The 23400-nt window shown below is 61.1% G+C and overlaps 2 protein-coding genes and 1 long non-coding RNA gene across 4 annotated transcripts in view; 2 read left to right on the top strand and 1 right to left on the bottom strand.

The window, feature by feature from the left end:
* Positions 1–14035, top strand: part of Mlph (melanophilin) — a 35655-nt gene extending 21620 nt beyond the window's left edge. Inside the window, exons 8-16 of one of the 2 annotated variants that reach the window (XM_070010504.1) lie at positions 597–736; positions 3842–3928; positions 6810–6986; positions 7430–7582; positions 9123–9215; positions 10384–10458; positions 11563–11614; positions 12026–12117; positions 13743–14035. In XM_070010504.1, coding sequence (XP_069866605.1) covers positions 597–736; positions 3842–3928; positions 6810–6986; positions 7430–7582; positions 9123–9215; positions 10384–10458; positions 11563–11614; positions 12026–12117; positions 13743–13769 — 896 coding nt within the window. In that variant the 3' untranslated portion in view covers positions 13770–14035. The remainder of the gene's footprint in view (positions 1–596; positions 737–3841; positions 3929–6809; positions 6987–7429; positions 7583–9122; positions 9216–10383; positions 10459–11562; positions 11615–12025; positions 12118–13742) is intronic. The other variant, XM_070010575.1, reaches the window with a different exon arrangement.
* A 197-nt stretch (positions 14036–14232) lies between these two features.
* LOC138819466 (uncharacterized) lies at positions 14233–14915 on the bottom strand. The gene is made up of 3 exons (XR_011369463.1): positions 14550–14915; positions 14343–14438; positions 14233–14310 (listed from the first exon to the last, which is right to left on the bottom strand). It is a non-coding gene; the product is annotated as an uncharacterized lncRNA (long non-coding RNA).
* Positions 14916–21424: 6509 nt separating this feature from the next.
* On the top strand, positions 21425–22121 carry Prlh (prolactin releasing hormone). Its single transcript, XM_070010810.1, has 2 exons — positions 21425–21524; positions 21958–22121. Exons 1-2 carry the CDS (start codon positions 21425–21427, stop codon positions 22119–22121), a joined length of 264 nt encoding a protein of 87 aa, XP_069866911.1.
* The last annotated feature ends 1279 nt before the right edge of the window (positions 22122–23400 follow it).

Genomic DNA, 23400 nt, shown 5'->3' with positions numbered 1-23400 from the left:
CAATCCTAGCTACTCCAGAGGCTGAGATCTGAGGGTCACGGTTCAAAGCCAGCCAGAGCAGGAAAGTCCATGCGACTCTTATTCCAATTAACTACCAAAAATCCAGAAATGGAGCTGTGGCTTAAGTGGTAGAGTGCCAGCCTTGAGTGAGAAAGCTAAGGGACAGTGCCCAGGCATTGAGTTCAAGCCCTAAGACCAGGGGAGAGAGAGAGAGAGAGAGAGAGAGAGAGAGAGAGAGAGAGAGAGAGAGAGAGAGAGAGAGAGAGAGAGAGAGAGAGAGAGAGAGAGCGCAGAGCAGAGCAGAGCAGGGCAAGGCAAATCACTGAGTAAGCACGGCAGTGGACAGACTTCCAAATCATCTCCCCTCATGGGAACATTCCAGCCCCTCTGTCCTCACACACTGGGACTTTGGGGTTTCTCGTAGTTCTGACTTCAGGTTTGCCCTGCGCACGTGCTAAGCCCCACCTCGAGGCTGGCGGTGGGGCTGCAGGAATCTGCTCAGCCCAGACACAGCTTCACCTCCTCTGAGCTCCCCTCAGAAGAGAACGCATCTCAGGTTTGTGTGCACAGTCTCTCAAGCTTCTCCTCCTCCTAAGGGACAAGTGCCTCAGAGAAGGGGCGGCTCCCCTCGCGGTACCCGGCTGATGTGGACACGTCGGATGAAGACGGCAGCCAGGCTCACCGGGCCGCCTCCCAGAATTCCAAGCGGAGAGACCGCTCTGCCACGGCAAGTCAGGTAATGGGACTCAGGAATCCATCTCCCTGCTTCCCAAGCCACGTCAGGAAAAAGCAAAGCTTTCCGTACTTTGGGGCTATAACACAGCCTATTTCAGGGACCTATCTCATGAAAACATGTGTCTTTTACTGAAAGTGAATTCACATACCATGAAGTTGATCTTTTAGTTCTCCAAAACAAATTACAAATAAGCCAGCTGTGATGGCACATGCCTGTAATTCAAGCACCCAGGAGGCTGAGGCAGGAGGATCTCAAGTTTAAGGCCAGCCGTGGCCACATATGGAGACCCTGTCTTTAAAAAAAAAAAATGTAATCCATCACCAGTGGCTCACGCCTGTAAGCCCAGCTACTCGGGAGACTGAGATCTGAGGATCACGGTTCGAAGCCAGCCTGGGAAGGAAATTCCATGAGACTCTTATTTCCAGTTAAGCACCAAAACGTTGGGGAACTGTGTTTCAAGTGGCATTGAGCAAAATAGCTCAGGGTCAGTGGCCAGGCACTACTGAATTCGAGCCAGGACCAGTTTACACACACACACTCCTGAGGATAACCCCAAAGAATTAAAAGCAGAGACAAGAGCACCCCCTAATTGTAGCCACGATTCACAATGGCTAAAATGGGGCTGCAAACCCCGAGTCCGTCCACGAGGAACAGATATGAAACGCATATGGACTGGTACTCAGCCTGGAAAAGGGAGGCTTTGGGCAGCCTGGAGGATGCGAACTACTCCATATGCCTCCTTGGAGTGATTCCCCAGCTACTTCCTGGATGTTCTCACAGTTATTCCCGGTGCCTTTTATTTCCTTCAATCCTCCCCTCCCCCCATTGGCCGGGGGTCTGTATGTGGGAGGGCTGGTGGCCAGCATCCTGGATGGCCTCTCCCATCAGACCACTGTCCCCAAACCCAGGATCACAGCCACGTCCTTGGGGCCAGGGCCAGGGCTCTGGTCGTGCCAAGGACAGTGCAGGCCATGGCGTAAGGGCCGCTTCCACAAGCTGGAACAGGAGGTGGGAGAGGAGCAGCCCAGGCCCTCCTCTGGCCCTCCCTGGCCACAAGCCGGCTGGGCCAGGCCAACCCGCAGCGCTGGCTGGCCTCATCATCTTCAGATTAGAACGGCCCGTGAACACCCACACCAGGTCTGTATTCCATTTGTGAACAGCAAATGCCAGTCTTGTTACATCCAGACTGCAAGCTAGGTGCTCATGTCCGTCCTCTTCCCCTCCCCCTCACAACCCCCACCCCCCACCCCGCCCCTCAGGCTTTTCATTTTCACTAGACTTTTCTGTTCGAGAGGCTTGAGCCACAGCTCCACTTTTGACTTCTTGCTAGGTAATTGGAGATGAGACTCAAGGACTTACCTGCCCAGGCTGGTTTCGAACCATGAACCTCAGATCTCAGCCTCCTGAGTAGCTAGGATGACAGATGTGAGCCACCAGCACTGGGCAAGAGAAGAAAATTCTGAAAGAAGTGAGAAGCAGGGGGACAGGGAGAAGCCCCTCTCGCTTATTTTCTTCCCAGGCTGGAAGCCAAGGCCTCGCGCACATCAGGCAAATGCTCTACCACCAAGTGACAACCCAACCCTTGGTTTTATAAGACAGGGTCTTGCCTACCCAAGGCTGGTCTGGAACTCTCTTCCCCCTGATGGCTAGGATTAAAGGCATGTCCACATCTCCTGGCATGTCCCAGAATGAAGCTGCTTGGGTTTTCCTTTGCCGAGGCCCCAAGAAGCCACTCTGGATTTGACTGACTTGACTAGACAGCAGACAGAAGCCAGGGTTGCACTGTGGCCCGTGTCCGGGCTGGCCTGGTGTCCCCGTTCCCACGCCAGGGCCTCGAGGCAGGGCCGGACGGAGGCCTACTGAGCCAGCTTGCCAGTGCCTTCCACCCCTGGACCTTACACAGCCTCCTCCACCTCCAGCCCAGGCTCCCCGCCTCCTTCTAGACCCAGATGAGACCCCCCCCACCAGCTTCTCCTGGGGGGCTGTCCTCCCTGGCCTCTGGCTGAATGTGGCATTTCAGTGGGCACTGATGGGGGAGGGGACGCTCCCCTCCTGCCCCGTCCCTGTGTGCGCCCCGTCTGCCGGGCCCAGAGGCCCCCGCCGAGCGCTCCCGGGTATTGATCACCCCAAATGCACCAGAGCCATGTGGCCCGCACCCCGGCTGCCGCTCAAGGCCGGCCCGGGACCGCCACGCTGGGCTGGACATTTCCAGCGTACACCTCCTCTCACCCAGCACCGTGGAGATGGAACTAATTACCCGCCCAGCTGCGCAGTGTCTGGCGCTCCGCGGCGTCATTTCCCTCTCTGAGGGCCCTGCGAGACGAAAATTCAATAATTCAGGGAAAGATGCGCCTGGCGGGAGAAAGCACGCTAAGAGGCATTGATTTTTCCATCTCCGCCCGGGAGTTGACAGGCTGGCGGGGCCGGGGGTCTGGTGACTCAGGATGAGAGGCTGGGCTCTGGCCGCTGAGGTCACCTGACCCCCGCGCTCACTAGCTCAGCACCCTGGCTTAGTCACGCCTGGCTCTGCAGATCAGATTTGCAGTGACCATGGCTGCCCCGCACGATGATCAGGTCACCACCTCTAGAACCTGGCCACTCCATGTGGCTGGACCTCTCGGCTCACCGCTGTCTCCTCCCCCCAACCCCCGACCGGCGCTTTCTGCCTTTGTTCCGTTCCCAGGTTCTACTTGGTGAGGTCAGATACGTCAGGGATATGTCAGATATGTCAGGCAGGCATCCACGGCTCACACCTGACATCCTAGTTACTCACGAGGCTGAGATCTGAGGATGGAGGTTCAAAACCAGCCTGAGCAGGACCATCTGGGAGACGCTTATCTCCAATGAACCAGCAAAAAGCCAGGACTGGAGCTGTGGTTCAAGGAATAGAGTTCCAGCCTTGAGTTTAAAAAGCCAGGTGAAAGTGTGAGGCCCTGAGTTCAAGCCCCAGCACTGCCAAAATTTTTTGAAAAGAAAAGGAAAGAAAGGAGGAGAGGTTTCACGGCGAGCCCCGGCCGCGAGGCAGGCGATGGCCGGGTGGGACAGGCCTCGGAGGTGGACGCCGCGTCCCGGCCGGTGGCCACCGTTCCTCTGTCTCTGCTGCAGATCTCTGAGCTGAGCAAGCGTGTGTCCGCCGTGGAACAGCTGCTCACACACCTGGAGAGCACGGCCGTCCCGCCTCCCGCAGCCCAGGTAACTCCCCCGGCTGGCAGAGAGCGGGGGACTGCAGCTCTGGCCGCAGAGGCCGCGACCAGAGGTTCCCCAGCCCAGGGCCCAGACTCTGCACAGAGCTCAGAGAGCCAGAGCGTTCCTCTCCCACCCTACACATGAGCCCCTTCCTCCCGTCCAAGCCAGGGCCACCCCACAGCCAGAGCTCAGAGGACTTCAGGCAGGAAGGAACCAGAAACAGAACGAGAACTCAGAGCTGGGAGGAGCCTGGTGGAATCCACAGTGTGGGGCCTGGCCACAGCCAGCGCCTCCTGGGCGGGGTCTCCAGGCATCTCAAGGGCAGGGTCTTCAGGTACCATGTGCTGTGTAGTCAGATCATGGCCTAACTGTGCTACTTGAACTGTTCACTGGTGACCTGGTAGTTTACAAAGAGCAGAGCTTTGTTCCACTGTGGTTCTGGAGGCTGGCATTGCAGGCTGGCACCACAGGCTCTGAAGGATTCTCATTTCTGGGCCCATAAAAGAGACCCCAGACAATGCTGGGTGCTCCCCCATCAGCCCAATCTAATCAGCCTCCTCGAGTCCTGCTGAGAGGCCCAGGTGCAGGCCGTGCTGACCTAATAGCTAATAGATTCATTCAGAGAGGAAATTGATCCAATGCCGGTGCGTGAGCCGGGCAGGGGCCATGAGTAACTTCCTCCGCTCGGCTCTCCCAAGCAATGTGGGTGCCTGGCCCCCAAGGGAGGGGTGAAGAGGAGGCACTGGCCAGACCCAGCCACTGGCTGTGTGGGACCAGCTGAGGATGGATGGGTAAAGTGCTCTCTGTCTTCATGGCTGTATTTTCTGTGTGTGCCAGTCCAGGGCTTGAACTCAGGGCCTAGGCGTCATCCCTGAGCTTCTTTTGCTCCAGACTAATCCTACGCCACTTGAGCCATCATGCCACATCCAGCTTCTTCTGAGTAGTTTACTGGAGATAAGATTCTCACGGGCTTTCCTGCCTGGGCTGGCTTTAAACTCATCCCCAGATCTCAGCCTCCTGAGTAGCTAGGATTACAGAGCCACCAGCACCTGGCTTCATGGTTATATTATTAAGTGGCCACGTGGGTCTATAGAACCGCAAAAGGGCCAGACAGGTTCAGCTGTGTGCCCGGCCTTGCTTCCTGGTGTAAGGGAGGTGGCAGAGAACGAAAGTGGAAGGAGGAGGTGGGGACAGGCTCAAGTGGTAGAGCGCAGAAGAGCAAGTACAAGGTCCTGGGTTCAAAACCCCAGTACTACCACACAAAAAAATGAAACTAGCAGCAGCACCTGTGTGTTACAGGCTTTCTGCGCTAGCTGGAGGAGGCAGGAAATACGCCCAATGACCAGAAGGGAGGTCAGCAAGTGGAGGAAGGCAGAAGGGAATCAGCAGGGAGGGGCTGAGCGCGAGCATCGGCGGAGAGCAGGGCGGCCACCCAGCCAGAGCAGCCTGGGGCCGTGGGTCCCAGACCAGGGAAGGAAGACAGGGACTGGGGGGGCGGGGGTGAGGCCGGCATGGGCAGAGCACGCTACCTCTGTCTTCCGCTACAGCGGCAAAATAACTGAAAGGGAGGAAATTAAAGGAATTGCTGGGGCTGGGAAGGTGGCTCAGTGGTAGAGTGCTTGCCTTGCATGCACGAAGGTCCTGAGTTCGATTCCTCAGCACCACAGAAGCAGAAAAAGCCAGAAGTGGTGCTGTGGCTCAAATGGTAGAGCGCTAGCCTTGAGCTGAAGAGCTGAGGGACAGTGCCCAGGCCCAGAGTTCAGGCCCCACGACCAACAAAAATAATAATAATAAAATAAAGGAATTGCTCCCTGCCATTCTGGAGACCAGAGAGCCCAGGCCAGCATGGCGAGGGCCCCGGGCTGTGCCGGAACACTGCAGAACATCCACAGCTGGGAAGAGCAAACTCACCCGCGCACACTGCCTCCTCCTCCCCCTCCCCCTCTCCCCATCCTCTTCCTCCTCCTCCACCCCTCCTCCTCCTCTCCCTATCCTCCCCCTCCCCTCCTCCTCCTCTCCCCATCCTCTTCCTCCTCTTGGTCTCCTCCTCTTCCCCTCTTCCTCCTCCTCCTCTTCCTCTCCCCATCCTCTTCTTCCTCCTCCTCCTTTTGAAATCCTAATACAGTGTAGCTCAGGAGGGCCTTGAACTGGAGACCTCCCAGCCTCAGCCTCCTGTGTACCAGCACCCCAGCCCTTCCGCTTTGGGAGCCCACCAACCCAACCACCTCTGATCCCAACGGACCCCAAAGCCCTGGCCTCTGGGTGGCATTGCTGAGTCGGGGCTGAGTTTGCTCAGATAGCAGGGGTGGTGGGGGTTCTGGACCCGCGCTTCTCTGGGAGGGTGACGTGGGGTGGAGGAGGGGGTGATGGTGGGAAGGCTGTGGGTGCAGGGACAGAAGTGAGGCGGGCAGTTGGGAGGCCACTGTGCTGGCTGGGCTGCAGCAGGTGGCAGGTGAGCCAGGCAGAGCTGTGGAGATGGTGGCAGAAAGACAGACAGGCCCCGGGCAGAGCTGTGGAGATGGTGGCAGACAGACAGGCCGCGGCGCCTTCGGCAGGCCAAGCCTGCAGGAATGGCTGTGGAGAAGACGGGCAGAGGTGATGCAGGGGTCCCGTCAGAGCCGCCTCAGGAGGGGACGCGTTCAGTGTCGTGTGGCCGGGGCGGTTGTGTGTCCCGCAGCGAGGCGCGGAGCCCTTGGTGAAGGGCCGCGTCCTCGGGCTCACGTGGAGAGGAGGCGGGACGGCGCTCCCGCAGGCCCGGAGCAGAGCGTGGGGCAGCTGCCGTCCCCCCGCCCTCCCGTCCCCCCGTCCCCCCGTCCCCCTGTCCCCCGTCCCCCCGTCCTCCCGTCCTCCCGTGGCCACCCCTCAGCACCCCGTCTGCTCTGTTTAGCCTCTGGCCACCAGAGCACACTCGGAGGCTGACATGGAGGAGGAGGCCCTGAGAAGGAGGCTGGAGGAGCTGACCTCCAACATCAGTGACCAGGGGAACTCCACGGAGGAAGAGGAAGAGGAAGGCCGGGAGGCAGAGGCTGGTCCAGCTGGCGTCCTGCCCGGCACAGCCCCGGAGGTGAGTGATCAGGCCCAGAGGCCAGGCGTGATGGACGTGATGGATGGTCCTGCGTGAGCAGCCGGGCAGCCCTACACAAGGCCAATGGCTGGCTGCCCGGAGGGTGGCCGCTAAGAGTGGACTGCAGCCAGGCTCTCAGGACTCAGGCCGTGCTTGATCATGAGCGGCTGAGAATGGATGGACTGCAGTTCAAGGCCAGCGTGGGCAGGAAGGTTCACAGAGCCTATCTCGATCCTAAGCAGCAAAGAAGAAGAAAAAAAAAAATACAGGCCCTCCGTTCAAACCCCAGTACTGCAGAAAGGAGAAAAGAAAGAAGGGAGGGAGAGAGAGGAGAGGGGAGGGAACGAGGGAAGGAGAGGGAGGGAGGATCAAGGAGGGGCGCTTGGGGCTCAGAGACCGGCAGGCCCTGCGCCGGCTGCGCGGTGACCAGCGTCCACCCTCAGGTGTGGCCAGCGGCAGGTCTCCCAGACCTGCGGAGAAGCCCCCAGGCCCCTTGGGACGCCGTCCTGCCCAGCAGGACCACGGACGAGGAGCTGTCTGAGCTGGAGGAGAGAGTGGCCAAGACGGCGTCCGAAGTCGAGCAGGCCGAGAGCGAGGTAGCTCCGAGGCCTGGGGTGGGGTACGGGTTCCCCAAGAGGGCCAGCGCCAGCCACGGGGCCTGGCAGTGCTGATAGCACCCCCCCAGAGGCCAGAGGGACAGAGCAAGGACTTGGGGTTCCCCACGGGACCCATCCCCCCCTGCCCTGTTCTTGAGAGGGGCAGGTGAGAGAACATTCTGGATGCTGTCCACCGGTGACCAGGAGCTGGGGGTGGCTGAGATGTTAGTTCGGCCCTGCTGCTCCGCGCTGGACGCAGGCCTGGACCAAGCCCAGGCCCGAGTGGCACAGGGTGACTGGGCCTGCGCTGTTCTCCCCACTGGAGCTCTGCGGAGAGAGGACGGTGCCCGGGCTGCAGGCCGCCCGCACCGGCCCCGGCGGGTGCCCGCCTGTGCCCAGGGAAGCACAGCACGGCCAGGGAGGTGACCCCTCGTTCCAGCACGGCCAGGGAGGTGACCCCCGTCCCAGCATGGCTGTGAGAGGCTGACTGACTCCCTGTCCCAGCATGGCCGTGAGGGCCTGAGGATGCCGGCGAGCACCCAGGCCAGCTGCTCCACGATGCTTTCATTCTTAGGAACAAGAACCAGACAACAAGCAGGCACCAGCATTCATCAAGAGGGCTACGAAGGCAATGAGTAGGGGGAACCCCACAACCTGCAGGGTGAATGAGCAGAGGAGACGGGAGGAACACCCACACAGAAAATTGAGGGGAACAAGAATACAGGCAGACAGAATAACATATGCAAAGGTCCTGGGATAGGGTCAGGCTTGGTGGATTCAAAGATCAGCAATGAAATCCTGAAACACACAAGGAATGAAAGAGGCAGGTCCCAGAGGAAGGTAATTGCTAGAGAACTTGGGGCTCAGAGAAAAGTCAGGGGAGGGACTGGCGCTGTGGCTCAGTGGTAGAGGACATAGAGGACGGGCTTGGGGTGTGTGAGGCCCTGGGTTCTATCCTGATTACCACAAAAAAGAAACGTGGTAGGGTGATGTTTCTAGAAGCTTCTCCTGTCCTCTATAGGAGGAGAGGCTGTCTTTCCCCAGCACCCTGTGGGATCCAGACTTCCCAGAAAGCACACAGAACCCCACAAGGGGTTGGGGGACATCACCTTCACGGGAGCCCCGTGCAAACTCTGCTGCGCCAGCCATCCAGGGGTGGGGCTGCTCCTTCCAACCCGTCACTGACTGGCATCTGTCTGTCTGTCTGTCTGCCTGTGTCTCTCCAGGTTTCAGACATTGAGTCCTGGCACCTGGCACCTGTCTGTCTGTCTGTCTGACAGACTGTCTGTCTGCATCTCTCCAGGTTTGGGACATCAAGCTCTGGCATCTATCCAACACTGCCATTCTGACTGTCTGTCTGTCTGTCTGACTCAGTCTGGTTGTCCGTCTGTCTTAATCTCTCCAGGTTTGGACATCAAGCCCTGGCACCTATCTAACTGTCTGACTCAGTCTGTCTGTCTGCATCTCTCCAGGTTTGGGACATTGAGCCCTGGCATCTGTCTCACTGCCTGTCTGACTGTCTGACTGTCTGTCTCTGCAGGTTTCAGACATCGAGTCCCGGATCGCAGCTCTGAGGGCTGCGGGGCTCAGGGTGAAGCCCTCAGGAAAGCCCCTGAGGAAATCCAGCCTCCCGGTGAGTGGAGGCCCAGCGGCAGCTGTGCCCTGGGGTCTCCCGGGGCCTCGCCAGGTGCTGCGGAGCCCGGGCGACTTCCCGCTGCCCTGCGGCTGCCCTCTGCTTCCAATGGCCCCTCCGTGAGCTGTGTCTGTGCTGAGGCTACCTTGTTTCCTGTGTAGAGATGATATGGAGTTTCCAATGGAGGAAACTCCTTGTGAGAAACCCCAGCCTCTGCCTGGATTTTTTTTCATGCCAGGATTCCAACTTAAACTCAGGGCCTGTCATTGTGCCTTAACTATATCACTCAAGGCTGGTGCTCTACCACATGAGCCACATCTCTCCTCTGGCTTTTGGGGCATTCATTGGAGGTCAGAGTCTTGTCGAAGTTCCCTGCCCAGGCTGACGTGGAGCCACGGTCTTTCCCCCTCAGCCTCCTGCATAGCTAGGTTGACTGACAGGTGAGAGCCGCCGGCTCCCAGCTGTCTGCAGAATTTAAAACATGTTTGAAAAGCCAAAAGAAGCAGCCTGAATGGGGAAAATGATTTAAAATCCACCACCAAGTCAGGAGACTCAACACATTTTAAGATGGATGTTACTTTTGCCAGGCCTGGTCGTTCGGGTTTATAATCCTACACTTGGAGGTTGAGAGAAGAGAACCGTGAGTTCAAGGCCAGTCTGAACTCCTGGTCCCCTGAATCGAAAACTCACAAGAGAAGCCACTGTGGGTAGGAGAGAGACAGAAAGGCACAGGCCCTGCCCGCCTGGTAAGGATCGAAGCTGGCACCCACCCAAGTTATCAGGAAGCTTCCACCAGAAACGGGCCAAGGAAGAGAGGTGGTAGAAGAATGAGGGGATCGTAAGGATCCCCAGAGAAGGGTCAGGGAGCGTCCGGCATGTCCGGCTCCTGTGATACCCTCTCATCAGTTTCTTCCCTGTGGCCATTAGAGCCTGCTTACACTACCAAGTACTCATTGTTCGTCTGGAATTGCAAGTTACTTTCCCAAGCCCGGGGCCCGGCCCCGAGCCCTGCGTCAGTGTGTTTGGAGCCGGGTGACGGCTCTGCTCACCCTGCAATCTTGACCAAGAAAATGTCCGTCCTCCGTCCTCCAGGGAAGCCCAACTCGTGCCCACAGCTTGCTATAGTCAACGTGGCCGTCACAACACGCATTTCTTCCTTGGCTTCTAGATCTTTCTTCCTCGAGTCGCTGGGAAACTTGGCAAGAGTCCACTGGCTCAGAATGACCCTGCGGACGAGGTCCAGGTGTGTGTGACGCTGCTCCCTCCACAGAGTCAAAGGTCAACCAGCCCGGCACACATGGGTGGGGGTCCCCATGTCGGGGGCTGAGGCCTGCTCTCTAAGCACTCGGTGACCCCGCGGGCGGCTTCCTGGGAGGTGCAGACACATGAGTCTGTGTTTCCCCAAGAACCTAGTGGATGAAGGGAAACGAGGCCCAGAAGGGAAGGGAGCGAGCCCAGACACCCCGCAAACCTGCATGGGACCTCGGGGAACAGCCGACGTGGCATCGGGCATGGTCCGGCTGGGGCATTTGTCCCTCCTTGGCACCGATCAGCCCCTGGGCCTTCCTGCTCCCTGAGCAGCCCAGCTTCTCCACTGTCCTCCGTCTGAGAGACGCAGGAGCTGGCCGTGGGCAGGAGCCGGGCCCGGGACACGGGCACCCTGGAGAACACTCACAGATGGGGGAATGGGGGAAGCAGTCTGGCTTGTCCTCCGGGTTTGTTGGGAGGACATGCCTCTGTCCCGGGCCTGCCCATGGCCCGTGCCCACGTGGCACAGCACAGGCCCCGCAGCGCACACACACACACCAGGGCAAGGGCTGCGGGAGCCACACTGCCCGACCGAGCCCCGGTGGCCGAGACCTGGGCACTGCCCACCCAGCTCCGCTTGTCCAGGTGCCCCTCCCGTCGAGGGAAGCCCCACCCTGAGGAGCCCGCGGTGCTGAGCGAGACCGGACAGCAGGGCGAGGGCAGAGCAGACACAAGGGCGGGGCGGGGGGACCATCACCTCCCACCACCTCCCACCACTTCCCACCACCTCCCACCACCTCCCACCACCTCCCACCACCTCCCATGCAGCCATTGGACAGAGGCAGATTCACAGGGGACAGTAAGCTGGTGGTAAGGACAGAAGGTGTCATAAAGGAGAAGCACAATGTGGGAGCCCAGACCCGTGGGGCTGGAAACTTGTGCTCTTTCTGCACACTGCCCAAAGCCGGCATCTCCCCAACATGGAGCAGCAGGTACGGCTCAGGGTTCGGGTGGTGCCATCGGCCTGGCTAACCCGAGCCGCTGCAGCTCTGTGGGCTGTTGTGAGCTTAGTGACGCCTGCGATGCTCTCTTCCTGCAGGGGGCAGCCCAGCCCCGCCTCCTTCCCAGGAAGCCTGGCCCTAAAAGCCCAGGTGAGAGACACCGTGGCCTCCCGATACAGCTGGGGGGGGGGGGGGGCAGGAGAGCCCTGCGTCTTCCGCCCGGGTCCTGGCTCTGAAGGGCACCCGGGCCCCTGTGGCCACCGCACCCCGCACCGGGCATTCTGGGTGGCGGGAAGCCCAGGGCAGTGCCGCTACCCCGGGGATCGGGCTGGATTTGGGCATCAGCCATGCTGGCACCGTTCCCGCCCTGCGGCCCGGTGTGGCCAGGGGGGCAGCCCGCAGGAGTGGAAGGAGGCCTGCGGCCGCGGGCAGCAGTGAGCTGGGCACAGAAACGAAACCCCCCAATGGGGTGGGGGCGGGGTGCCGCCCACGGCCACCGCCGAGCCCCGAAGGAGGGTGATGTGATGGTAAAACACCTCTGTCCTCTTCCACCCGGCAAAGGCAACGGCTCTTTTGATCGGAAGTCCCTGTCTCGCGGCTCCCTGACCCAAAGGAACCCCAACGGGAGGAAGGAGGCCAGACATGTCTTTGCGGTAACGCCTTCTCTCTTGCTGCTCATTTGATTGGTGGGTTGGTTGTGACAGGATTCTAACAGGTAGCCCTGGCTGACCTGGAACTCAGAGCCCTCCTGCCTGAGCCTCTCACGGCTGCGATGACAGGTGTGCGCCACCCACCACTCAAAGGTCCTTCCTCCCTTTCTTTCCTTCCCTCCCCTCCCTCCTTTCTTCTTCCCTTCCTCCCTTCTTCCATTCCTTCCTTCCTTATTCCCTCCTTCCCTCCTTCCCTCCATCCCTCTTTCCCTCCCTCCTTCCTTTCCTCCTTCCTTCCTCCTTCCTTCCCTCCCTCCCTCCTTCCTTCCTCCCTTCTTCCCTCCCTTCTTCCATTCCTTCCTTCCTTCTTCCCTCCTTCCCTCCATCCCTCTTTCCCTCCCTCCTTCCTTTCCTCCTTCCTTCCTCCTTCTTTCCCTCCCTCCTTCCTTTCCTCCTTCCTCCCTCCCTTCTTCCCTCCCTCCTTCCATTCCTTCCTTCCTCCCTCCTTCCATTCCTTCCCTTCCTCCCTCCTTCCTTCCTTCCTTCTTTTCTTCCCTCCTTTCCTTCCTTCCTCTCTTCCTTCCATCTTTCCTTCCTTCCCTTTTTCCTTCTTTCCTTCCTTTTGGTGTCAGTACCAGGGCTTGAACTCCGGGCCTGGGCGCTATCCCTTAGCCTCTTCACTGCAGGCTGAAGCTCTACCACTTGAGCCATAGCTTCTGATGCATGACCACCAGAATAGGCTGTCCTGGTGCTGTGACCTTTGTTCATGCAGAAAGCCCCGGATGGTCATGGGGAACGTGGGGAAGGGAGAGTTACCGCAGCCAGTGATTCCCTGTGTCCCCACGGCCCGAGCATGCCGTACTCGACAAGGACAGCGGCAAGGGGGGGTGTGCCTGTCTATGGGGACATGAAACTCCACACGCTTTCCAGCGAGCTCCATCCCTCCTACAGGGAGAGCTTTGGGTGTGAGAGATTTCTGATTCTGTCCGCACGGAGTCCAGCCTGTGTCTGACCCAACCTCATAGCTGGGAGACAGAGGCAGACAAGTGTGAGCCAAGACTCCCAAGGGACCAATGCCTGGAGAGAGGCAGCAACCAGCATCTGATGCCTGTGTCCGTGTTCCTGTGTGTATAGGATGTGTTTGTGTGCCCACGTGCATCCCTGTGGGCCAGTGTGCTCCATCTGCACACTACACATATTTTGTGTGTGCGCATGTGTGTGATCATATATGTGCTGGTGTGTGTCTGTGTGCACACGTGTGTATTGTGTTGGCCTGTGTGTATCCATCTCCACACCTGCACATATGTGTGTGTGCTGCAGTGTCTGTATGCAAGGTCATGCATGTATCTCTGTGTCACGGATGTATCCATACATGCATAGCTGTATGTGCATGTATACACATATACATGGCATATGTTCATGTCTCTGTGTACACCCACATCTGTAATACATAAGTGCTCATGTGTGTGTCTGTGTGCAAGTGTGTGTACACCATGCATCCACCCTTGTGTGTGTATGTGTGTACATCTGTGTGAGCTCCTGTTTGTATGTTTTTGGTGTGCACATGTGCCTGTGATTCTATTCCTGTGTGTGGCACACTCACACGTCTGTGTGTTTGTGTTCTGCAGAAACCTGTGATGGCCCAGCAGCCCTGAGGGTGAGGTGCAGGTGAGCAGGGCCGATGACAGCGTCCGCATGTCCCACGCCTCCCCTCCACTGGCCACTGGACCATGTGGCCTCCGGGCTGCCTGCTGCTCACCACAATCACGAGGAGATCATGTGACCGCTCACAGACCCTCGGCCGCTCTGCAGGGCCACCCGGGGGAGCCAGGGCCGTCTGCCAGCCTCCGTCCTGAGGACACAGGACAATGCTGCACACCGCAGCCCTTTCCCCTGGGACCTCCTGTTCAGTTAAGGCTTCGGCCCGTGAACTGCCTGATGGGGCGGAGGGCAGGCATGTGAGAGCGGACACTAGTCACACTGCCAGTGACCACGGACCCCCACCCTCACCCACGGCTGTCAGTCCCCACGGTCCACGGGCCGTGACAGTACAGCGCCCACCTCACCAAAGTGCACCTGCCCCCAGAGGCCCGTTCTCCTGAAACCTCCACCACTTCCCACATGCCCGCCACCTCCCAAACCTCCTCCTCCAAACCTCCTCCACCTCCAACCTCCTCCACCTCCAACCTCCTCCACCTCCAACCTCCTCCATCTCCAACCTCCTCCACCTCCAAACCTCCACCTCCAAACCTCCTCCTCCACCTCCAACTTCCTCCACCACAAACTTCCACCTCCAAACCTCCTCCACCTTCAACCTCCTCCACCTCCAACTTCCTCTACCACAAACCTCCTCCATCTCTAAACCTCCACCTCCAAACCTCCTCCATCTCCAACCTCCTCCACCTCCAACTTCCTCCACCACAAACCTCCTCCACCTCCAACCTCCTCCACCTCCAAACCTCCTCCATCTCCAACCTCCTCCATCTCCAAACCTCCTCCACCACAAACCTCCTCCATCTCTAAACCTCCACCTCCAAACCTCCTCCACCTCCAATCTCCTCCACCTCCAACCTCCTCCACCTCCAACCTCCTCCACCTCCAACCTCCTTCACCACAAACCTCCTCCACCTCCAAACCTCCTCCATCTCCAAACCTCCACCTCCAAACCTCCTCCACCTCCAAGCTCCTCCACCTCCAACCTCCTCCACCTCCAACCTCCTCCACCTCCAACCTCCTCCACCACAAACCTCATCCACCTCCAGCCTCCTCCTCCTCCCGGCAGTGCTTACCCACAGCACAGAGACTTCCTTATCTACACAACTCCCCCTGAAAACATGGGAGCAGCGTTGCTGATGGGGGCGCAGTCCCGCACAGCCTGCCTGTGCCGCAGTGACCCCCCCCAGCACCGCCTCTTCCCGCCGCATTGTACCGCACCCTCGCACCTTGCAGGCATCCAGGCTGGGCTTAATAAACATGCAGGCCCCAGCCCCGAGCATCTCATTTCTTCTGGGCCCAAGCAAAAGGAGACGCATGTCACTCGGGCTCTGCCAGCAAAGCCCCGCGGCCTGGGCATGGAGTGGGAGCCAGGCCACGCCAGAGGACTTGGGGGTGGACAGGGCGGAGACCCACGCCAGGGGAAAGCCGCTCCCTCCCAGAGGCCAGAGGCGTCAGCGGGCAGGCTGGGGGGCGGAGGGCAGGCTGGGGGGCGGAGGGCAGGCTGGGGGGTGGAGGGCAGGCTGGGGGGTGGAGGGCAGGCTGGGGGACAGCGGGCTGGGGGGTGGAGGGCAGGCTGGGGGGGTGGGGGGTGGAGGGCAGGCTGGAGGGGGTGGAGGGCAGGCTGGGGGGTGGAGGGCAGGCTGGGGGGCAGAGGGCAGGCTGGGGGGTGGAGGGCAGGCTGGGGGGGTGGAGGGCAGGCTGGGGGGGCAGCGGGCAGGCTGGGGGGCAGAGGGCAGGCTGGGGGGTGGAGGGCAGGCTGGGGGGTGGAGGGCAGGCTGGGGGACAGCGGGCTGGGGGGTGGAGGGCAGGCTGGGGGGGTGGGGGGTAGAGGGCAGGCTGGGGGGTGGGGGGTGGAGGGCAGGCTGGGGGTGGAGGGCAGGCTGGGGGGGCGGAGGGCAGGCTGGGGGTGGAGGGCAGGCTGGGGGGCGGAGGGCAGGCTGGGGGGGCGGAGGGCAGGCTGGGGGGGTGGGGGGTAGAGGGCAGGCTGGGGGGGTGGGGGGTGGAGGGCAGGCTGGGGGGCGGAGGGCAGGCTGGGGGGGGCGGAGGGCAGGCTGGGGGGCGGAGGGCAGGCTGGGGGGTGGAGGGCAGGCTGGGGGGGTGGGGGGTGGAGGGCAGGCTGGGGGGTGGAGGGCAGGCTGGGGGGGTGGGGGGTGGAGGGCAGGCTGGGGGGTGGAGGGCAGGCTGGGGGGTGGAGGGCAGGCTGGGGGGGTGGGGGGTGGAGGCAGGCTGGGGCGTGGGGGGTGGAGGGCAGGCTGGGGGGGCGGAGGGCAGGCTGGGGGGGCGGAGGGCAGGCTGGGGGGCGGAGGGCAGGCTCAGGGTCGGCGGACAGGCTCGGGGTTGGCGGGCAGGTGGACTCGGGGAGTGGGCAGCTAGTGTGAGGGTCCCAGGACCTTGGACTTCCACTGGGGAAGTCCTGGGGGTGGTGATTGTTCCTGAAAGGGAGGGATTTTTCTAGAAACTGGATTTGTGTCCCATTAACTCTTGGAGTTGTGGCACTGGCTGGGTGGAAGGTTCTGGTCCTCGGAAGGTCGGACCAGGACTGGCATTTTCGGGGGGGAGGGGGGCAGGGCTGTCCTAAGTTACTCCACCCGTGCCGGCACCTCTGTCAGGTGGGACGCCAGCCACGTGTAGTCCCTGGCGTTGGGAGGTGAGACGTCCAAGATCTCTGCTGGAATCCTGGCGCAGCTCCCGCGGCCTCTGCTCACGGCCTCTGCTCACAGCCTCTGCTCACGGCCTCCACTCACAGCCTCCACTCACGGCCTCCACTCACAGCCTCCACTCACGGCCTCCGCCAGCTCCCGCGGCCTCTGCTCATGGCCTCTGCTCACAGCCTCCGCTCACAGCCTCCACTCACAGCCTCCACTCACAGCCTCCGCTCACAGCCTCCACTCACAGCCTCCGCTCACAGCCTCCACTCACGGCCTCCACTCACGGCCTCCGCTCACGGCCTCCACTCACGGCCTCCGCTCACAGCCTCCACTCACGGCCTCCGCTCACAGCCTCCACTCACAGCCTCCACTCACGGCCTCCGCCAGCTCCCGCGGCCTCTGCTCATGGCCTCTGCTCACAGCCTCCGCTCACAGCCTCCACTCACGGCCTCCGCTCACGGCCTCCACTCACAGCCTCCACTCACGGCCTCCACTCACAGCCTCCACTCACAGCCTCCGCTCACAGCCTCCGCTCACAGCCTCCACTCACAGCCTCCGCTCACGGCCTCCGCTCACGGCCTCCACTCACGGCCTCCACTCACGGCCTCCGCCAGCTCCTGCGGCCGCTGCTCACCCCGCCGGCCGGCCGTGGGCGGGCACTGTCCATCCGCATGTCCGCCCTCTTCCTGCAGAACGCCTCCGCTGGACGGGGCCGCCCTCGGCCGGGGTGAAGGCCACGCTCAAGACTGCAAAACCCGCTGCACACTCCAAGCACGGGGTCCCCGGCCCCGTCTGAGGCTGGCTGGGCATCCTCCCCAGCCTGGGGCTCCCTCCCACGAGGAGCAAGGGCAGACCCGCTCCGTCCAGCCCCATGGCGGGCTTTCCCCACGGGACCCAGGGAATCCAAGGCCGCAGCCCTGGGGCACAGGGGACGCGGCCCCACAGCGCCCTTCCCCTCGGGCCTTCAGCAGGCGCCTCCCACGGCCTCCCGTGTCCCCCTCTCTGCATCGCTCCCCGCCGGCAGCCGACACACACAGCCCCAGACCCCGGGGGACAGGCCAGGCCCCTCCACAGCCCGTCCCCAGTTCTTCTCTGGTCCTTCCGTGGGCTCACGTCCACCACCGTCCTCCTTGAGCCTCCTCCCTGGTGAGCTGCTCCCCGGCGCGCGCCCTGCTCCCCATCTTGCCTGCACAGCTCTTGGAGATGGAGGCATGGGGGACAGACCTGCTCTTGTTCAAGGTCAATGAAACCTTCACAACCAAGCAGACTGCGGGAGGCAGGAGGACAGGGAGTGTGGGGAGCACCTCACAGAAGTGAACACACAGACTCTCCCCAAAACAGCAGTGTGAGGGCACACTTGAAACCCAGTGTGTCTGAACCTCGTCTCTGGGGAGCCTAGATTTGTCCTGATAGGAAAAACGACTGCTTGATGAGAAGCACTGAAACCCCTTTGTGGATGAAGGAAAACACAACAAACGGGAGGTGTTTTTGCCCCTGGGTCTCCCCTCCCCAGAGTCAGAGGGGACCAGGTACTGGGGAACGTTCACAGACACCGGGGGCTCACGCCTGTCATCCCAGCTACTCAGGAGGCTGAGACCTGAGGATCACAGTTCAAAGCCAGTGCGCAGGAAAGGCCGTGAGACTCTTCTCTCCAATGAACCACCAAAAAGCCAGATGTGGCGCTGTGGCTCCGGTGGTAGAGAGGAAAAGCCTTGAGAGGAAAGCTCAGGGGCATTAGCCTGCAGCCTGGATGGACCCCACCCTTCTCTCTGTCCCCCCAGACCTGGGGGGCGGGGAAGGGCCCGCCAGAGGTAGGCAAGGAGGAGACCAGTCTCTGAAGGCGGAAACTCTTCTGAAGAAGTCTGGAGGTCACACGGGGCGGCAAGGCGACCCGGGGCAGACCCGGGCCACACAGCCGGCCCGGCCTCCGCCCGCCAAGAAGTGACACCAGCGTACTCGGTGGTGCCGCCTATAATCTGCCTTTGCCCCCGCGGGAGAGGCCAGGGCCCCCAGGCCCACGTGAAATGGCGGGCACCGCCGTTGTTTACAGCAGCGCCTGCGTGCAGCCGTGCCTCCGGCTGGAGGAACCGGCCCAGACGGGCATGGCCAGCTGCGGCTGCGCAGAGACTGGCAGGGCGTCAGGTGCACAGCGCAGCCTCTGCGCGTGGCAGCCGCCTGCTCCCCACTGAATGCAAGTTCTTTCATTATGAAATAAGTTTGTTATGCTAAAAGTAAACCCTTCGTTTTGTAGTTTAAAAAATGTGTGTGTGCGTGTGCACTTGTGTTCATGTATTTTTGTGGGGTGTGTGTGTGTGTGTGTGTGTGTGTGTGTCTGTGTGTCTGTGTGTTAATACTGGGGCTTGAACTCAGAGCCTGGGTGCTGTCCCTTAGCTTTTCCACTCAAAGCTGGTGCCCTACCACTTGAGCCACAGCTCTAGTTCTGGCTTTTTGATGGTTCCTTGGAGATAAGAGTCTCAAGACATTCCTGCTTAAGTTGAACCGCGATCCTCAGATCTCAGCCTCCTGAGTAGCTAGAGTGACAGGTGTGAGCCCCTGCTACGCAGCTAATAATAAACGTTTGTGGGTTCCAACATTAATTACAAAGCCTCTGAAAATACCTCGCAAACCATTTTTAGTTAAGAATGAGGATGGAGGGCTGGGAAGGTAGCCACCTTCCCAGTGGTAGAGCACTTGCCTTGCATGCCTGAGGCCCTGGGTTCGATTCCTCAGTACCACATAAGCAAAAAGAAAAAAGCCGGAAGTGGCGCTGTGGCTCAAGTGGTAGAGTGCTAGCCTTGAGCTGAAGAGCTGAGGGACAGTGCCCAGGCCCAGAGTTCAGGACCCACAACTGGACCCAAAAAAAAAGAAAGAAAGAAAGAATGAGGATGGAAACAGAGTGTGTGCAGCCCAGGAAGGCCCTGTGGGTGGAGGAGGAGGGACAGAGAGAGGCCAGGAGCAGGGAGCAGTGGGGGCATGGCGCCACCTGCCACCGTTCGCCTGTGTGAGGTGGTAGAGAAGGCAGGGGTGCAGCGGAGCGGGGTGGGGTGTGGGGCAGGGGGTTGTGTGAGCAGGGGGTTGCGGGGGGGGACGGGGGGAGGGCACTCCAAGCCCAGAGGACGCGGTCACTTGGCCATGGCATCTGCCCAAGGCAAGCGCAGAGAGGGTAATGTGTTTTAAAACCACTTGGCTCAAATGAAATTACGAAATCAGGAAGGAACAAATCACATCTCTGATGATGAGGGTTTTTATTTAAGGGGAAAAAAAGTAAAGGAAAGAAAAAAAAAAAGACCAAAGCCTCTTCAGTGCCGCCCAGTGAGCGCAGGTGGCGTCTGGGGGCGTCCCCGCGCCCCATTTCGGGTTATAAAAGGTGAGCAGACTCCTGCCGGGGCCCAGGCAGCCCTGGCGAGCTGGAGGCTGATCCGTGGGTGAGTGACGGGCAGGGCAGGCGGGCGGGCGGGCGGGCGGCCGACCATCTGCCTGGCCCAGGCTGAGGGCAGCCTGCTCGCTCAGGCATTGGCCTGGCGCTGAGAGTCACCGGGGTCACCAGGACAGCCCCGCAGGCCCGGGGTCCAGGCCCCCTTGCCCCCCTGGGGCCCCTGATGTTCAAATGCTGTCCACAGTGAGCTGCACCCGCCCAGCTCCCCTCCAGTCACGGCCAGGAAACCCCACCGGGCAGACCACAGTCTCCTGTGCCCCCGGGAAGCCAGCATTGCTCTCATTCTAGAATGTTCTTCACTTAGTCTGTGTCTGAACCAGGCAGGCCAGCAAAGGGCCAACCTTGTGGATATGTGTCCTGTTGTCTGTTGAAGGAACAGCCCAGTACTGGGGTTTGAAGTCGGCCTTGTCCTTATTCAGCTTGCTAGCATGGCTGGCTCTCTACCTCTTAAACCACACCTCCAGTTCTTTTTACTGATAGAGTCCAGCAAACTTTTCTGCCCAGGCTGGCCTTGAACCAAGATCGTCCAGCTCTCCGCCTCCTGACTAGTCAACTACCAGCACTGGAGGGGATGGGTGTCTCCATTACTCGCCACAATGGCCCCTCTATTTGCCCCCAAAGTAGGGGTGAGAGACAATTCTCTCTCCAGGGCTCAGGAGAGCCTGGAGCGTGGAGTGGGCGGAGGACCTTGCCGGACGCAGACCCGGCTCTTGGGCGTCCTGACCGGCCAGGCGTGGGGGCGGGAGGAGGGGTCCCCGCGGGTGTGGCCAGGCCTCCCGGATGGGTGCTCGGACAGGCAGGCAGGTCAGTGCTCCAGCCCCGGAAAAGGCGCGTTTCACCCCTGCAGCCCCTCCCCCGCCTCTGTGAGGTCACCGCAAGGTCACCCAGCGTGGGGGCAGCAGGTGCCCCGGGCCTCGAGGCTGGGCTGTCTGTGGGCTGACGTCCTCCAGGCGGGCAGGGTGGAGGCCAGCCCTTAGTGCCAGGACTCCAGGGCCCAGACTGGGCAGGAAGTGTGCCCCAGGGTCCCAACCCCACACTGGGCCCAGCTGTGCTCCCCGCCCCCCCACTCCACCTGCATGTCTGAGGCTACAGAGTCCACTGGTGTGCATGCAGGTGTGCACGTGCACACATACACACACCTGTGGCTCCCATAGATGTGTTGGCTTTGCTTCCTACCACCTGGGTCCTAACACGGCTGGACAGACAGACAGGAGGCATTCTAGCACTGCCACTGCATCCGGTCCCACTCTCACGTGCACATATGCACACACAGGGCGCCGGGCACACCTAGAGGCACACCCACTTGTGCCGGCCCCACAGGCACTGGTACACACGTGCACACACCTAACACGTGCACACACGTGCGCACATTGCACGCACACCCCTGAGCTCCCTGGCTCTGTACGCGCGCCCTCGCTCCTGCGTGACTTGCTGCCGCTGGTCTGTCCCCAGGCTGTGTCCTCCCGGCGCCTGCTCCTCCTCCAGGAGTCCCAGTCCCAGACCCGGGAGCATGGCGGCTCCGAGGGCCTGGCTCCTGTGCCTGTTGCTGCTGGGCCTTGTCCTGCTGGGGGCCGCAAGCCGGGCTCACCAGCACTCCATGGAGACCCGGAGTGAGTACACGGAGGCTGGTGTCCGCCTCCCCCCACCCTCAGCTCCAGATGGAGCCTGCCCCCCTGCTAACCCAGGGCCCGGGTCTCAGGGCTGCCTCTGCCAGTGTGGCACCGGCCCTCCCCCCTCCCCCAGACCCCTGCCCAGCCTGGCCTGGTCTCTCAGAACCGGGGGAATGAGGGACAGAAAAGGGGAGGTCGATCCTGGTGCACATCCAGAGTTCTGCCTGCTAAGCCTCACCACTGCCCAGAAACAGCCTGCTCAGGCCCACTGGGAGCCCTCCGTAGGCCTGGGTGGGACTGACGGGGACTGGGGGCTGAGGGGCCCCTTGTGGGTCCGGATGCTGCGCAGGAGTGCCCGGCCCTGCCACCTTCGGGACAGGTGACAGCCGGGGAGAGGTGGCCCACGCCAGGGCTCTGCGCCTTTCTCTTCCAGCCCCGGACATCGATCCTGCCTGGTACGTGGGCCGCAGGATCAGGCCGGTGGGCCGCTTCGGCCGGAGGAGAGCAGCCCTGCCGGACGTCCCCAGGCTGGGCCTGCGGTGCCAGCTGGTCTGCCTGCCCTTGGAGGGGGACGCTAAGTCCCTCCAGGATGGATGACCGCCCGGCTGCACCGCTCTGGCCCACCCCTCTGCCCACCCTCTCCTCCCCAGTCCTCTCCCTCCAGTGCTAATAAAAACACTGGCCTTGTTCATCCCCGTCTGCGCGTGTGGCAACCAACTGGAAGGTGACTTCACCTCGGGACCTCAACCCTGTAGGAAACCCGGAGCACAGCATCCGCTTTGGGATGCAGAGGCTCTGTGAGCTGCCCGTGGCCCCAGCCCTGAGTGGGGCACCGGGCCTGCACTTGGTCACCCGCAGCCCACGGTCCCCACCCACCCCAGGACCCAGCCGTCACAGTGATGACGTCACGAGCTGACCTTTCCATCACCCGAGTCCACGGTTCCCCTGGGATTTCACGCTCCGTGTCATGAGTCCTGTGGGTATGGACACACGTGTGGTGAGGGAGCCACCACCACCCGGATGTCTGTCCCAACTGGGGAGGAACTGATGGACACTGGGGGAGCTCACTCAACCGGGGTGAGCCCCCAGCCCTGGCCTCCCAGCCTCCCAGCCTCTCAGCCACCAGCCCAGAAGGCAGAGGCAGCAAGCTGTGTGGTCAGCTTCGGGGGCAACAGCTAATGGAGTCTGAGGAGAGCAGGGACAAGGGAGTGGATGGAAGAGGCTGGGCACAGGCTGGGACGGCAGAGAGCGACTGATGGAGGAGGCTGGGCACAGGCCCGCAGAGAGCTCCCGACGGGGCTCAGCCAGCATGGCAGAGGGCTCCCGAGGGCCACTCACAACTCAACAGCTCAGGAGCAGACCCCAGGCGTCAGCCCAGCCTAAGGAGGCCTGCGGCAGCTTCCCAGGCGGTGGCCTAGGCCATGGTGGGTGGTCGGGCCTCTCCAGCCCTGGAGTCTATGCCAGGACCACCCGCCAGCCTGGGGAGCCCATCCCACAGACGCGGCGCCTTGGCTCACGGTCTGCTCCCACACCCCACATTTGGGAATCACAGACCGTCTTCCCCGGGAACAAAGCCAACGGGTACCCTACAAACTCCCTCCCCATGAGCATGCCGGCGGCGCCCACGACTGTCATTCTAGCTACTCAGGAAGCTGAGATCTGAGCATCAAAGTGCACAGCCAGCCCAGGCAGGAACGTCCAGGGGCTTCTTACCTTCAACTGACCACCAAAACTACAAGCGGAGCTGAGGCTCGAGTGATAGTATGTCAGCCTTAGTGCAAAAGCCAAGGCCCCCAGTTCAGAGCTCCAGGGGTGGTGTGCGCACATGTAGGTGCGCACATGTAGGCACACACACACACACACACACACACACACA

This window comes from Dipodomys merriami, unplaced genomic scaffold (genome assembly GCF_024711535.1).
Source record: "Dipodomys merriami isolate MVZ:Mamm:240054 unplaced genomic scaffold, mDipMer1.0.p SCAF_1, whole genome shotgun sequence".
Classification (NCBI taxonomy): domain Eukaryota; kingdom Metazoa; phylum Chordata; class Mammalia; order Rodentia; family Heteromyidae; genus Dipodomys; species Dipodomys merriami.
Note: the sequence above shows the minus strand (reverse complement) of the source record. Positions and strands in the feature narration are given on the sequence as shown.

Bases quoted from the DNA above. Each gene is read 5' to 3' on its own strand.
- Prlh (XM_070010810.1), top strand. From the start codon at position 21,425: ATGGCGGCTCCGAGGGCCTGGCTCCTGTGCCTGTTGCTGCTGGGCCTT. The intron at 21,525-21,957 runs GTGAGTACACGG...TTTCTCTTCCAG, and splicing joins GCACTCCATGGAGACCCGGA to CCCCGGACATCGATCCTGCC.